We start from the raw sequence: 15,107 nt of genomic DNA on the forward strand, positions 1-15,107 counted from the left end.
CACCATTCCAGGCCATCAAGGCAAAGAAAAGCTCAAAGGGGAAGGCAGGGTGTGTCCTTATGATCTCTGAAAGGCAGGAGAGACCTGAGGAGTTCAGAATTGGGAAATATCCCTCCAAGACTGCTCAGAGGGACACCTCTCCTCTTCCATCCCTCAGCAAGGTCTCCAGGTGCCTCCCCAGTCAGAGAGCTGCCCACCAGCACACCCACAAAGGACAAGCTGGGCAGAATCTGCAGAGGAACATGCTTCAAATGTGCTGGGCTGAGTGGCAAGGGCAGGTGATGGCCATCCCTGTGTGTGGCTCCTGCTGCTCGCTCTGGGGAGGGAGAGCAGCGCTGGGCCTTGGGGCTGGGCCTGCCCTGGCCAGGCAGAGCTTCCCCCAAGACTCCTCTAAGGCCCTTCCCAAGGACAAAGACAGTAAACAAGCAGAGATCTGTGCTGGGTGGAACCATCCCATGGCAGAGGAGCCAGGGCAGAGAGGGAAGTGACAATGCCCCAAGGCCACACAATGAGATAGTGACAGGCAGGAAAGGGAAGCCGGGTTGCCTGTCCCCCGGGCAGGGCTGTACCCTCCAGTCCCCCTGCTCCTGCTCTGCCCTGCTCTGTCCCCTCTGCAACACGCTGGTGTTAAGAGACAGAAAACAAACACACGACAGCCTGTAAAAATAAAGAGCCCTGCAACTGGTAGTAAAGACTCCAGCAGCTGTAGGGAGCCAAAGGCTTCTTGGAGGGGGTTGGATGGAAGTCGAGTTTCCCTCCCTGCCGGTATTGTATTTCTTTCCTCTGCCAAAATGTGCTTCCTGAGCCTTGGGCAGAGCTCTCCGTGGCTGACCCTCACCTTCCTCTGTTTAGCCTGGAGCTCAGGCTGGCCACGAGCGCCTGGGGCCGCGCCTGGGGCCGGGCAGAGCCTCCCGCTGCGTGCACATGGCCCGGGTCAGCCCCGCTGTCAGCGCCTTCCTGAGAGCCAGAGCCAAGTCGGGCCACACCTGAGTCCCTGTCCCGCAGGAGCGGCCGGGCAGAGCCGGGACACAGAGCCCAGAGAGAGCACGGGTGAGACAGGAGGGGTGGCAGGGGCAGAGGGTTGCACTGATGGGATCCATCCAGCCCTTTTCTCCCGGGCAAAGATGTGTCGGGTTCCCTCTCAGCACAGCGGCACCGGGGAGGCAGCGACAACAAAGCAGAGGTCAGACAGTGCTCTAACCAAGGGGGTAATTCTGGCTCCTTTAAAATCCTCACTCCTGTTTGCCTGGAAGCAGAAGGCTGTGCTACTGCTTAAAAAGAGCTGAACCACCCTCAGGGTGACTCATAGCCCTTCACAGAGCTGCCATGCTGATTTTACAAATATTAGAGCAATGCCTCAGAGTCAGGGGTTTTGTATGGTTTAACATATCAACTTAGGAGCAGACCCATAGCTCTTTTATGGAGCTCCCCTTCCCTGTATTTTATTTCCTTTCTTGGTGCCAGAATTGTAGCCAAAGCTGAGCTTAACAAAGCAACAGGCATGGCCATTCTTCCCAGCCCTCATTTACCCTGGTGAGAAGGGAGAAATTAATTTAAACCCTATCAAAACTGCAGAAGCTGTTTTGGCATTTTGTGCTGCAGAGCACAGCGTGAACCAAACGCTCCCCTGCACCACCTGCACTCACCAAGCCCAGCCAAGAGCACAGGAACTCGCAGGTTGGAATCCTTTTGTTCAGGCATCTGCAACAGACAAACGTGATCTCAGGTGTTTCTGAGAAAACCACGAACAGAAGCACAAGGTTATGTTATTAAGACCATTCAGTGTGGTCATGTCTGATCCTAACAAAGAGAAATAATGTGCTTTTGGTAAGCACAGGTAAATACTGCAATTAAGCAGCTCCCCATCCTTGCCTGTCCCACACTGCCTACACTGCCCCCCCCAGCTCAGAACCACCCTGTTCTCTGCAGCACCAGGCCCATCTCCTTTCTGGATTCAGAGAAGCAAATACAATGTACACTGGGATTTCCCAACCACCTCCATCTACTTCAAGTCCACCTTAGCTTCCTCAAATCACATCAAATGTGATTGAGCTGATCAGAACGTTTTCAAACCATTTTTCTTCCTCTTCTCACTTCGTACTTGAAAGTTTTTGTATGTAGGAAAAATCAACTTGCCACAATGCTCAAGTGAATTTTGTAGCAAAGACAAAAGATCTAATCAAGCTTCTATATTGAAGTAGCCTTTGGATTTTCACGATGGCAAAATCTTCCCACAGATGCCCAAAATCAACTCAACGCAGCCACAAGAGGGAGTCTGAAATCTCCTGTTAATGCCCAGATGGATCCTGGCTTCTGAACTCTTCCAGTATAAGAGCAGGCAACAAGCTTCGAAAGGATTGTACCATCCTGAGCTCCACATTTCTTCTCCAGCTTTACAGGAGTTTCCTTGCTCTGAAGGAAAAGGTTCTTTAAAATCATGAATCTTTGGTATAAAGATGCAGGTTTTTCTTTTCATACGAATGGGGTGGGGAAATACCTTATTGATCCACTCTAGAACCAGACTGCAACAAAAGGCAGGGGACAAGGAGTGCACGAGTGGGTTTTGTCCTCATCAGTCTCATTTTATAAATACTTCAAAGGCTTGTCCCAACCAAAGTGACACCCAGAAGTGTATTTTACAGCAGGAGTGATAACATGCATAATTTGACACACAACAGAATTGTGGAACTTGCAGGGGAACTAAACAAAACCAATTCCTTCCCTGCACTTGCTCAGACCTATGGCTGTGAGCAGAGTGGGAGCTGCTGTGGGACTCATGGGTTTTCTTTGCTAGCAGTACCTTCTCCAGGGGCTTTTCCTTGAGATACGAGCAGAGTTGTTTGAGGTCAGGGCATGTCAAACTTCCAGCTGTCTCGGAGGGACACTTTCTCCTCAGAAACGTGCTGTTGTGCTACTGCTGCACTAGAAAACACACACTCCCACCTTACTGAGATTAGAAATTACACTTGGATTTCACTCCTCCCACCCATAATCTGAAAGAAAGGAGCGTGGTGGGGGCACTCTACCACGACCTTGGCTTCACGTTTTGTTAATTTGACACGTGATTAGAAGCTTTGGCAGAGCTGAGAGCCCTCAGCAAAACAAGTAACACTTCTCACAGCACCAGTGAAACATTTGTGTTGAATCTGTAGCGTCTGCTCTCCATCTGCCAAAAAATTGTCAAGACACATTCCTCAAAAATACTTTTATAGTCTTTACTCCATCTTGACATCCACTTGTTCTAGTTTCCAAGAAAACATTACTGCTCCAAAGGGGCATCTATGTTTGGGGATTTTGAGCAGAAATAGCTCCATACAGGCTGTATCGAAAGCACCACTAAAAACCTCTGGCAACACTTTCTTTTTGTAGAGATTTAGCCAAGAGATAAAGACTAGAAGCGATTATCTCAGAGAGGTTAATGAAGGAAGTGCTCACAGTGCAGCTGAATTCTACTTGACTTCATGACTTCATTGTCCTCCTCTGCTCATCTCTTTTGTACTTTCACCTGCCCAGTCCTGCTTCAAGCTGAAGAGGGGCTTTAGGCCAGCAGACAGTTAATTCTGACATTTAACAGTCAGTGCATCAGTGCTGGATCCCCCACCTCTGACCCAGGAGGCTGTAGATTCAGCTGTCATGAAACAGATGAACAATCTAAAACCTTTGAGGCTGCAGCATAAATCACTACTATTATTTTTTTTTTTTTGCTTACAGTATTAGCCAACTTAAGGGTGGGGTTCCTAACAGGCTGCCTAAAAAGCTTGCCCCCCTATTTATGCACACCCTTCTTTTCAGAAGCAATTTAATGGGGAAAAAATACTCTTTAATTATGATTAGGGGCTGACTACTGGAATGCCCACACCTGTTTATTCAAAAGCAAATGTTTAGCAGTGCAAGGTTCATACATTTTGTTGACAATAGTATATTATTAGTGAAACATGGTAAGTAATATCTAAAACCTCTTTCTGTGAGGCTGCCTAACTGCTGGAGTGGGTCAGCAACCAAAGATCTGATGGCATACATGTTAACATCCCAGAACAATTTATCCTCTGCTCTGCCAAACCTCATTTCACTCACTCAGCTGAATGTAATTAGACCCCAAGCTTGTCCTGAGTTCAGACTCTGCACAGAGGGGTTATCTTTCTTCAGCAAGACGTGGCTGCTCTGAGACGCAGGCAGTGACCTGAGAGGAGAAACTGCAAAGGGGCAACACCATCGAGCAGATTTAGAAAAGGAGCTGCTAAGACAGCCTGATATGTACATTAAAATGCAAACATGTATACACTTGGAGCACCTGCTTTGAGTTTCAGTCAACGCACCCCAGCAGAGAGTAGCAAGAACCCACGAGCCACACAGTGCAGGAGCTATTTTTAGATAAATGTTACACAATTTTCCCTCCAGCTCTGTGGATCAGAAACATATGCTGCAGCTACAGACCCATTACAGTTTAATCCTACCTCAAACAAGGAGATGTTAAATCTCCAGATCCCAATAACACCAGGCTACTCAAGGAGCAGGGCACTGTTCTGCTCTTTGCCGGGGCTCAGGTGACACAACCTGACCCAGAGCAAGTTAAACTGCACGTGGCTTTGGGAAAACAAGTTCACTGGATTTTTTCTGACCTTGTAATAATGCTTTTGCTATTGGGTAGAGGTGAATGAGAGACTAGATCCAATTCCTACGAAACATATCACTTTCAGACATTGCATAAAAGATGTATTTTAAAAAGCTGATTGACTCCTCTATCAAAAAGAACATCATAATGGAATAACAGGAAGGATCTGCCCCAAATCCCTCAAGTCAGAGCCTTCAGTCAAGACAGAATACAAGCCACTTTCTTACAGGGAATCTGTGTCTGCTTCGTGGGACACAAGATCCTTTAGAAGGAAATTTTTCCTTCAAGGTGCTGAAAACAGAGAGTGTGATTTTTACAGTGTAGCAGCCTGGGTTGCCCCAGTAAAAAATAAAAGGTATGGAAGCCACTGACCTTGCTGCATGAGAAATGAGCAGCTGGCAAGTACAACAGGGATCTCTACGTCAGAAACAGCACTGACCTCATCCGACTAAACACGCGCTCCAAGACTGATTTCAGGTCAAATCCCTGCAGGGGTCCCTTGGCAAAATGCACAATTATCAGGTGCAGGACTAAAGGAAGACATTAACGACTTGTTTGTTCCCAGAGTTTCCTTGATGCAAGTGGCAATGTTCTCAGTAGGTAAATGAAGTCTCACACCAGTTTGTGATTGATGGGCACAGCACTCAAAGACCTGGGCTACATCTGCACACGTCATGGACAAACCTGTGTCACCACCAGCCCGCTGGCGTGACTGGTGCTCAGAGGGTCCCAGGGGCTGTGTGACTGCAGAGCCCTGCGCAAACAGGGAAATGCATTGTTCTCGTTGCTGTGAGGGTGAGTTTAAAGAACTCTGCTCAGCCATGTGATGGTTTGGGGCTCTTTAATCGTTACTTATACCCAACGCACACCGGACAATTTACACGCGCAGCAACACATCTCTGCACCTGAGTCACAGCCTGCCCACTTCACCAGGACCAGAAAAAGAACCTGCTGCCAAAGCGAGAAGGCTTCAGCTCCCCTTCAATGGGTGGGTTTGGCTCTGGTCTGGGTCTAGAGTGATAGGGATTCTCAGGCAAAGGACGGTCTGTCTTCACCTTCGTAACCTGCAAAGGAAAACAAAGGAATGAGATAACTTCCCACAGCATTTACAGAAAAGCCACACTGAGTCAGAACTTAAAGAAGAACTACCAAGAAGTACCAAACAACACTAAGGACACATTGTTCAGCTGATTAGAGCTCCTGAGCACTTTTAAGGAAAGTGAGGGGAGGGGGACTTCACTCAAAACTACTGAGCAGCTCCACGAGTGTGAGCTTCACTCCTGAAGGAAGAGTCTCCACACCAGGAAAAGCAAAAAGCAAGAGTGTCACTGTCTAAAAAAAGCACAAATCTTCTAGGAAAGCAACCCAGAAAAATGCTGACAGAGTCTGGACTCTATTAGGCCACAAACTTCCAGTGTTGAGTTGAGGAATCACCATCTGGCCAGGAGACGCTGGAGACCTGGTCTGGACAAGATGTCCATACGGAGGGAGAGAAGGATCTGACTATGAGACCAAAGAGGTATGAAGTTACCTTGGAGAGCTCTCCCAGATCAGGTCTCACCCAGCCCAGCTTGTCCAGCACACAGTTGTCAAAGGCTGCCTGTTGCTTCCTGCACCGCCGCAGCTCCAGCAGGTTGGTGTAGTCGATGCACGTCCAGTACTCGGTGAAGGGCTCTGCACAGTGGGCCTTGATCTTCCTGTGAGGGGCCACACACAGAAAACCCTCAGCACCTGTCACAGTTTTAATGCTCTTCTCTCTTACTCACTCAAACCTCAACTTGTGGTAAAGTGTTTCTTGCAGTTCTGAGTTCTCGGGAACATTTAAATCTTCAGAGAAGTCAGTACTTGAAGCATTTAACAGAACTTGACACAAATACCTGTAAAATTTCTATCACTGTAGCTACAGTAGTGGTAGCAATAACTTTAATGATATGTGGAGGGTATTCTGGCTGGGCAGATGTTCACAGCTCCTCCACAGGAGATCCTTGTTTTGCCAAACAACTCACTCACATGATACAATGCTCTAATGCTTCCAAATTAATTTGATATCTCAAGCTCAAGCAGCCATGCTTAGAACAGAGGTTTCTGATTACCAGCTGTTAGACTCGAGGTGGACACACTTTGAGCTAATTAAATGAGGTCCTTTACTAGCAATACTGGCCCTGGATCTATATTTTTGGTGCATCTCCTTAAGATTTCACAGTAGTTCACCTGTGGAACAGGTAGGACAAACAACACAAAGCTCAGGTTGGATTCCTGGCTTTCATAACACAACTACAAGGTGCAGCAGCAGCAACCTCCCACCACTGCCCTGGGATCCCAACAAAAACCCAGACCACCTGCTCTCGAACATAAGCCACAGGACTTCACGTGAAAGGATAAAGTCACGTATAAATAAGCAAGACAAGTGGCCTCTATCCCCTGGAGCTAAAGTTTAAGAAGCAAAAATAAAGGCTTTGAAGGCTGTGATAGTGCTGGCACTTTTAATTAGAATCACAGAATGCTTTGGGTTGGAAGGGACCTTAGAGACCATCCAGTTCCACCCCTGCCATGGACAGGGACACCTTCCACTAGCCCAGGCTGCTCCAAGCCCCGTCCAACCTGGCCTGGGACACTTCGAGGGATAGGGCAGCCACACCTTCTCTGGGCAACCTGTGCCAGGGCCTCACCACCCTCCCAGGGAGGAATTCCTTCCCAATATCCCATCTAACCCTGCCTTCTGGCAGTGGGAAGCCACTCCCCCTTGTCCTGTCACTAGTACCCCTTGTCACAAGTACCCCTCCAGCTCTCCTGGAGCCCCTTCAGGCAGCGAAGCGCTGCACTAGGGTCACCCTAGAGCCCTCTCTTCTCCAGGTGAACAGCCCCAGCTCTCCCAGCCTGTCTCAGAGCAGAGGGGCTCCAATACCGCAGCAGGACCAGGCAGGTCCCCCGGCCCCGCCAGGCCCGTGTGCCCCGGCGCGTCCCCGCTCACCTGAAGAAGTCGAGGGCGCACTGGTTGACCTGCCGCCCCTCCTTGAGGCACCTGCGCGGGTCCTTCTCCTCCCAGCGGCACAGCATGAACTCCTTGTTGGGCCGGTCGCACTGCGAGCCGTAGTGGTGCGCCGCGGCCTTCAGCACGGCCGAGCTCACCGCCACCTGCGGCGGGGGCAGAGCGGCCGTGAGGGGGGCGTAAAGCAAAGGGAGAGCAGGGCGGGGAAGGGACCGCACTCACCTCCTGCACATCGAGCTCCTCCAGCGAGGGCACCTGGACGGCCCCGGGCATGGCGGCTCTCCTTGAGCGCCCTCAGCGCCCGCCCGCACCGCGCATGCGCCGAGCGGGGGCGGGGCCTCGAGAAGGCGGGGCTTCTCGGGGGCGGGGCCTTGGCGGCGGGACCGTTGCCGTGGTGACGGGACGCGCCGCCGGGGCCGCCATGGAGCTGGTGGGGGATCGGTACCTGGGAGGGGTCGTGAGGGGCAGGTGGGGACGGGCAACAGGGACACGGGGGGACACGGGGGACAGGGGGGACACGGGGGGAGCTGAGGGGGGCAGGGGGAGTCTGGGGACACGGGGGGTCCAGGGAGGATCGGGTGGACCGGGGAGCACGGGAGGACCGGGTGGGGACAGGGGTCCCCGGGAAGAGGCGCAGAGGGATGCTGGGTCATGGGACACGGGGGATCTGGCGGGGGCGCGTGGGGCAGGTGGGACCGGGGAGGGGGTAGGTTGGGTCGGGGGGATCGGGAAGGGGCACGGGGAATACTGGGGACAGGTGGGACCGGAGGGACCAGAAAGAAGCAAGAGGGGGGTCAGGAGGGCCGGCCAGGGGCACGGGGACACAGAAGGCACGGCGGGGGTCGCGGGGGGCAGATGGGATCGGGGGGATCGGGGGGGAACAGCCCCCCTCCCCACCCGCCCCGTCTGTTCCAGGATGGAGGGACACGGCTTCTACAAGCTGCCGACGGGCACCGAGTACCGGGGAGCGCTGTGGGACGGGATGTTCCACGGCGAGGGAGAGCTGTTCTTCCCCAACGGCATCAGATACCGGGCGCTCTGGGACCGCGGGATCCCCACGCAGGTACCCCGGGCTGGGGGGCTTCACCCCGAGGGGCCCCCGCTGTCGGGAGCGGCCCCGCTGCGGGGGAGGTTTGGAGATAAAATACGTGGATTTTCGAGCCAAGCCGATTTTTGGCTCCCTCGAGGTGTGAGGAGGCTGCTGGGCATCCCTCAGATACAGTTCCCAGCACTCCAAACCCGAGCTGAGCCGTGCTGGCCCTGCTGGGGCTCTACCGAGGAACCTGGCCCTGCCGTTCCCTCCATCCATCATATTTATTAACATGTTTTGCAGGGGAAATTCGTTTTTGCAGATGGTCTCGAATATGAAGAAAAAAACTGGCATTACTGCGATGGCTACGACAGAAGATTTTATACAGAAATCTGTTCTGGTTTCAAACCACCAGGTACTAAATTGCACTTTGCGATCCTGAGAGTCTGGAAGGAATTAAAGTAACAACTTTGCCTAAGAAAGATTAATTCGGCTACATGAGTAACATGGAGCAGAAAGGCTCTGGCTAATTTCATAGGAGGCTGCCAGAAGAATGTGGACACCACCTTCCACCAGCACAGCCCGGGATGCAGCATTTCATCCACAGCAGGGGCTCTTGGAGTGATGACCAACAGGACAGGGCTTTATTTACAGCTTTTGATACCCTGATTAACCCTTGGACACATTTCACCCTCACTGCATAAGCAGTATGCTTTTAATAACAGGAAAGCTGAGCAGAAGCAATTAGAATCCAGGATATCAAATAAAGTTTCAGTTATCTGCCCCTCGTAGCTTTTTAGTACATGCCAAAGCAGGCATTTGTGTCCCATCTATATTTTTGCTTTTATAATTTTATTATTTGTCTGTAGTCAAAAGGTGGAAAGATTTATAAGGAAACAAGTGAGTAAAATCTGTAACATAATACACACAGTACTCTATACATAGAATATTTTAGTGATGACATGTAGTTCTGTGAGGCCAGCGAGTCTCTCCTGGCCCCAGTTTGGATTTTAGGGTCGTATTTGTAATGTCAGCTCGGTGGGGCTGAATCACAGGACTGCGAGTGAGGGAATCAAAGTGGCAGCTTCTTATCACACACTTTTTGGGTGTGCATTTTTCCATTTTTGTTTTCTCCGTCTGCAAAACTGTAAAAATGTTTTACAAAATTATTGTAAAATAACAGTATTGTTTTTATAGCAAAAGCCACGGAGATGTATTTGTTAGTTATCTTGATCAAAGGCTCAAATTTAAAAATCAACCCAAAAAACCAAAATCAACCCTTTTTTTTTTTCCTTCAGGCATTCCTCAGCTTACAAATCTGGATCCTCCCAAAACAATCCCAGAAGGTTGTTACGACTGTGGTGATGGATTCTACAATCCTGAAACCAGAGTTGTTGTTGACTACAAATTCACATTTCTGAGAAATGCAGGTATGATTAACTTCTTTTAGAAGGTAAAGTAAGATGAGTTTATTTGTCCTATCTCCTAGGACTAAAGCTAAAACATAAACAACTCCATGATTTGGTTCTCTTATTACCGAGCTAAAATATCTTTTACTTATTTATTTTATCAGTGATTTATGCATCCCCAGAGTTGTATAAATCATATTTTGCAAAATTACAGTGAAGTATTCCCAAGCAGATACAAATAAATATATTGTATTACCATTTGGTATGTTAATCTCAGAAAAATCTTCATTCTCTTCTGTTATGATCTCAAGCAAGGGAGTGGTTGTGAGGGGCACACCATTGATCCTGAAAGCTAAAAAGCTCCATGCTGTGAACCAGCAAAGTGCTCAAGCATGTGCTTATCTCTACAAGTCCAATTTATTAAAATCAGTCTTAGTCTTACTTTCCTGAACAGGACACTTTCACTTTGGAGAGCTGTGTTCTGAGTAGAGTCTGGCAAATACTGGGTCCCGTGGGTAAGTCCCCAAACTGAAAAGCCTTGGGGAAAATTCATTCTCATCAAGCCAAAAGAGAAACTTTTCAAATTAAAAAAACCACAGAAGATCCTTGAACAGCTGACAATGGGATAGCTCAAGAAACATAATCTGACCTGAAAAAAACCCACTTTGTGTTCTGGCTATTTAACCTTTGTATTGAACACCTTTTTAATGTAGAGGATTTTTAAATGAAAATGATTTCTGAAAGCAACCACCCACCTCGCTGTTTTTTCCCCCCCCAAAATGCCCAAATTGCAAAACCTGTTTTTTCAAAACCAGAACATTTCATTTTCAGCATGCCACAGTTTAACAGTTTTGTTGCTTGGAAACTCCATTTTTCAGCAAATTTACTATTTGTTGAGAAAAAAAAAAAATTCTGCCCTGCTCTACTTTCAAGAGCTTTTGTAAGTGTGCACTGTGATATTGGAGGAGGGAAGTGAGGGGGGGTTAAATGAATTGGAGATACCATCTGCTATAAAATATACCCTATGATACATGGCCTGTTTTATAAACGTTGAATAAAAACTGATCCAGATTATTACAAATGGCATTGATCCAAAATACTGGAATGCAGTGGGCCTACTGATGAGGAAGATAAGCAACATGCTTTCCAAAAACACAGGAACCTACACAGATTAGTACAGGGGGGAACGCCTTGGAATTCAATTTATTGTTTTTTAATCTGTTCTTTGAACTCATTGTCCTTTATGACATTTATCTCAAACCCTACAAATTATATCAATCAATATTGGCTCGGCAGCCCAGCACAGCGTGGGGCCTGACAGTCGTGGAGATGGGCTTTGTGTGGCCCTTCCAGTGAGAGCCTGGACACAAAGTTAAAGTTGTTGATGTGAGTGTGAAGAAGGAATGTGTCATGTAGGCCAGACCCTTCCTCTCAAGAACATGAACACAATTGAAACACCCGGCACTTGTTCAACATCAGAGGAACTCTTCCCGCCCCAGGAGAGATGATTCAGGGCACAAGGCCACTGAAGTAAAGAGGAAAAAAAAAATTAAAAAAAAAAAAACAACCAGCTGTAAGCAGAAGAAACTGAGGAAGAGGCTGAGATGACAGGGAACAGATCCAGAACTACTCCATTATAGGTTGGGCAGGAAGGAGCAGGAAAACCTCCAGGCTTCCAGCCAAGTCTTGAAAGCATCAAAAGCAGATGGTAGGAAGCATTCAGGAAGTTCTTACAACAGCTTGACAGGTTTACCAAAATGACAGTATCTCCCTCAGCCCTGGCAGCGGGTTTGCAGAACACTCCAGGCCTCACCTTTCACCCCTATTATGAAGCAATTTCTAATTGTTTCTCGGCTGTTTGTGGAAGAGGGCGAGGAACCCTTGGCACTGCCTCGCCTGCAGCCTGACAGCATCCCGGTACCGCTCCGGAGGAGAAGAAAACAGGCGCCATTTGAAACTCCTGAGTTTGGTTCCAGCCCTTCTCTGTGGAGATGAGAGGATGTCGAGCACTGCAGAGCCCCCGATAAGTTTGGCAGGCCCTGCCTTTCCCCTACATGGAGGTCTGATCCTCATTTCCTCCAAGGGCTCTCACTGCTGCAGCAGAGCAAAGGCCCATCGTGAAAACATAATCAGCCCAGGGAACGAAATGACAGCAACAGTTTTGTTGTACGTTTTTATCTAGCAAAGTCTTCCAAATTCTCATTACAGCCCTGCAGTTATTGCTCCGTCCCTAAACCTCTGTTTCCTCGGGGGTGCTCAGATTTCTCTTCGTTCTCCATGTGTTCTTCAAGCTTTTCTTTTTTTTCCAGCATTGCGAAGTACGAAAAACTGAGCACATAAATAAGAATGGGAGTGCTCATTTGTAAGGAGATACCTTGTTTATTTTGAATAGATACTGGGGCCAGACTCCTGTTTCACTAGGAGTATTCCTTTTGCTTTTTTCCCCCCAGAAATGGGACTCCTGGCACCTTTGTAAGGATTGGTCAATAGAAAGATGGGATGATTTCCCAATTTTTCGGCGAAAAGTAGAAACTACAAGATGTTGCTTTTAATGCAAAGCAGGGAGGTACAAGAAGAGCTGTGACAGTCAGGTTTTAGGACCCTCAATTATCAGAGAAGCCCAGAGCTTTCGAAGAGAAAATACCATCAAAAATAGGATTTTTTTTACACCGAGATGGAAAAGATCTCAGGAGATTGCCTGGGTCACCTCTCTTGATGAAAAGCAAAGATATTTCTGATGAAAATTGCCTTGTTTCTCCTGTGGCTCTCCCAAGGACAGGTTAAATAATATAAAACATGTTTTTTCCTCTTTCTAATATGAGAATATTTGTGCTACTACTTTCATATTCCATCTTCAGGTTTAATTCGTATGTGTTGGGTGCAGTCAATATTACCTGAAATATATTTGCATCTCTTCATATAAAATCAAGAGTAGGAATACACAAAATCTGCCTTTGCACTCAGTGCTCAGTCAGGGAACTGAATTAAGAGCAGGATTAGGCCCAGAAAAACAGGACAAGTGTCTTAGTAAGAGGAGGGGGTTTGGTGTTGCTGCAGACCCCAACCAGCCAGCAATCAGCATTTCTACAAGCCTGAAAGTCTTGTGAAAGGCAACAGGAAAAATCCTGCTGCTTCAGGAATCATTATGAGCTAAAAAGGTCAAGATTCAAGAACATTATTTTCTTATAGTTTAGAGAAGTCTGGGGTTAGAACATCTGAGGTTCCTTGGTCACGAAAGCTGACCCGACTCCCCAGGCAAGGGGGCAAAGCCATCTTAATTCTAAGTCTTAATAATCACAGATTTACACAGATTTGCAGTTTCCTCACGTTGTTACCTTGGGGTGGAGGTTCTCACGCTTGGTTTGAAAGAATTTGGAAGCAAAATTTCTTTTGGGCAGTCGGCAGCGATGTGTTCATCCATTTCAGGTTTATCCAAGTATGCAAATCCTTGAGAGAGATCTCCCACATTTAGATTTCTTTTTTTTTGTCCTGCAGCTCAGATCTGCCTTGCACCAAGTGCTTTTTGGGAAACGCAGACTTTGACTTCTCTGAAAAATGTAGTTGAGAAAGAGCCATAACCGCTCAATAATTGCTCAGGGTAATATTTCTGTACCTACCCTCGTGTACCCCAAACACATGCAGATGTTTGCGTGCTCTTTCTCATAAACTACTGGAGAATTGGGTGTGGGATGAGGACCTGGCAATTTTTCAGGCCTGGAGTATTTCTGGAAAAAAAGACAGCAAGTTTAAAACTTCAAGTCGACTGTGGTGCAGGAGAGAAGGTTTGACTGCACTGGGGGCTCACCCTCGGGGCTTTACCCCCGTTCTTCTCTGGAATTGCCCCTTGTGCTGCTGCAGGGAGGGCAGGGACAGGCTGAGCCCAGGCTGGGCCATTGCCTAAGAATGTACCAGTTCTTTAGGCAGATGCCCTGGGCAATGGAGGGGGAAGCCCCAGCAACACACACTCAGAGAGAATATAGTATTTTTGCTCGAATGAATTTAGCTTCCCATAGATTTAAATGTCTACTTATAACGCAGGGCCATTTAATCTTTTGTACATTTGTTTCTTTTTTATTTGACTTAAGATACTGAATTTAGATGAGGTTTAGTTCCTACATATTGAAACTCTTAAAAGCTCTTCAAATAATTGTTCTTTGGATACTTGTTAAGCTAAAGAAATCAGTTTTGATCGGCAGTAAAAGTTCATGCTATTTTAAGTGCAATGCTATAGCTATTTTCTGTTGTATATTTAATCATTTTGAATTATATGTCATGTAAAAGATTTTAGCTCTGGGGCATTTGCCAGATGGCTGATTCTGCATTTCACACAACAAAAGAAATAATGTTTGTGTAAAGCTCTTAAAAATAGTTGGTAATCAGTATATTCTACAACGAATAGGATCCAGACCTGTTTGGAAAAAAAAACCAGCTTTTGCAGAAATTAATTTAGAGGATTTGGTCTCTACCTCTGGGCTCTGAACAAAACAAATCGTGTCTATTGTTTGCTGATTTTGTAACATTTAACAAGTTAACTGGATTGTAAATTTTACTCATTTTTATGTTAAATGCCGTTTATTGCAATCCATTGATCTTTTTCTCTTTACTTTGGCTGACAAACTTATTTCTGAAAGCAGGCTTTGTAAAGCAGAGAGCCAATACTGCTCTCCATTTACACAAGTAAAGCATCTGAAAGCGAATAGCCCTTTGCTTTTCTTACAACAGCTGGAGTGCTTGTCCTTTTTGCTGCTAATTCCTCTTTCTGGCCTCTTTGCTTCCTATTCCTGAAAAATACCACTGCAAAAAATATCTTCCCTCTCTGCCATGGCACTCAGCTTCTTCTCTGTGCCCACAAGGCTCTACACAAGTCCCTACAAATTCACCTTCTGATTTTGTCTCCTCCACCTCCCACACACTTTTTTCTCTTGCATTCAGTCCCAGGACATAGTTTTTCGGCCACATTCACACAGTTCCAGTTTTTGGGTACTTGCTCTCCAGACTCGCTGCTTCCATGACAGAAGACTTGAGAAGGTCAGGGATTGTATTATAACTCTTTGATCTGATCTCCAA

The 15,107-nt window shown here is 47.3% G+C and overlaps 2 protein-coding genes across 4 annotated transcripts in view; one reads left to right on the plus strand and one right to left on the minus strand.

Annotated features, from left to right (window-relative positions):
• Positions 1 to 5,436: 5,436 nt before the first annotated feature.
• Positions 5,437 to 7,937, minus strand: NDUFA8 (NADH:ubiquinone oxidoreductase subunit A8). The gene is made up of 4 exons (XM_017810226.1): positions 7,824 to 7,937; positions 7,584 to 7,747; positions 6,144 to 6,309; positions 5,437 to 5,676 (listed from the first exon to the last, which is right to left on the minus strand). Exons 1-4 carry the CDS (start codon positions 7,872 to 7,874, stop codon positions 5,539 to 5,541), a joined length of 519 nt encoding a protein of 172 aa, XP_017665715.1. The 5' UTR covers positions 7,875 to 7,937; the 3' UTR covers positions 5,437 to 5,538.
• Positions 7,938 to 7,963: 26 nt separating this feature from the next.
• The window catches only part of MORN5 (MORN repeat containing 5), a 15,142-nt gene continuing 7,998 nt past the window's right edge, over positions 7,964 to 15,107 (plus strand). Inside the window, exons 1-4 of one of the 3 annotated variants that reach the window (XM_017810228.1) lie at positions 7,964 to 8,042; positions 8,517 to 8,664; positions 8,935 to 9,046; positions 9,930 to 10,061. In XM_017810228.1, coding sequence (XP_017665717.1) covers positions 8,023 to 8,042; positions 8,517 to 8,664; positions 8,935 to 9,046; positions 9,930 to 10,061 — 412 coding nt within the window. In that variant the 5' untranslated portion in view covers positions 7,964 to 8,022. Of the gene's footprint in view, positions 8,070 to 8,516; positions 8,665 to 8,934; positions 9,047 to 9,929; positions 10,062 to 15,107 lie in introns of all 3 variants that reach the window. The other 2 variants (XM_017810227.1, XM_017810229.1) reach the window with 2 other exon arrangements.

Source organism: Lepidothrix coronata, unplaced genomic scaffold (genome assembly GCF_001604755.1).
Source record: "Lepidothrix coronata isolate B3197 unplaced genomic scaffold, Lepidothrix_coronata-1.0 Scaffold28, whole genome shotgun sequence".
NCBI classification, from domain to species: domain Eukaryota; kingdom Metazoa; phylum Chordata; class Aves; order Passeriformes; family Pipridae; genus Lepidothrix; species Lepidothrix coronata.

Excerpts from the sequence above, each read along its gene's own strand:
- NDUFA8 (XM_017810226.1), bottom strand. The coding sequence starts at position 7,874 with ATGCCCGGGGCCGTCCAGGTGCCCTCGCTGGAGGAGCTCGATGTGCAG. Across the intron at positions 7,748-7,823 it reads AGGAGCTCGATGTGCAGGAG|GTGGCGGTGAGCTCGGCCGT; the intron begins GTGAGTGCGGTC and ends CCCCCGCCGCAG. Across the intron at positions 6,310-7,583 it reads TGCGCCCTCGACTTCTTCAG|GAAGATCAAGGCCCACTGTG; the intron begins GTGAGCGGGGAC and ends GGCCCCTCACAG.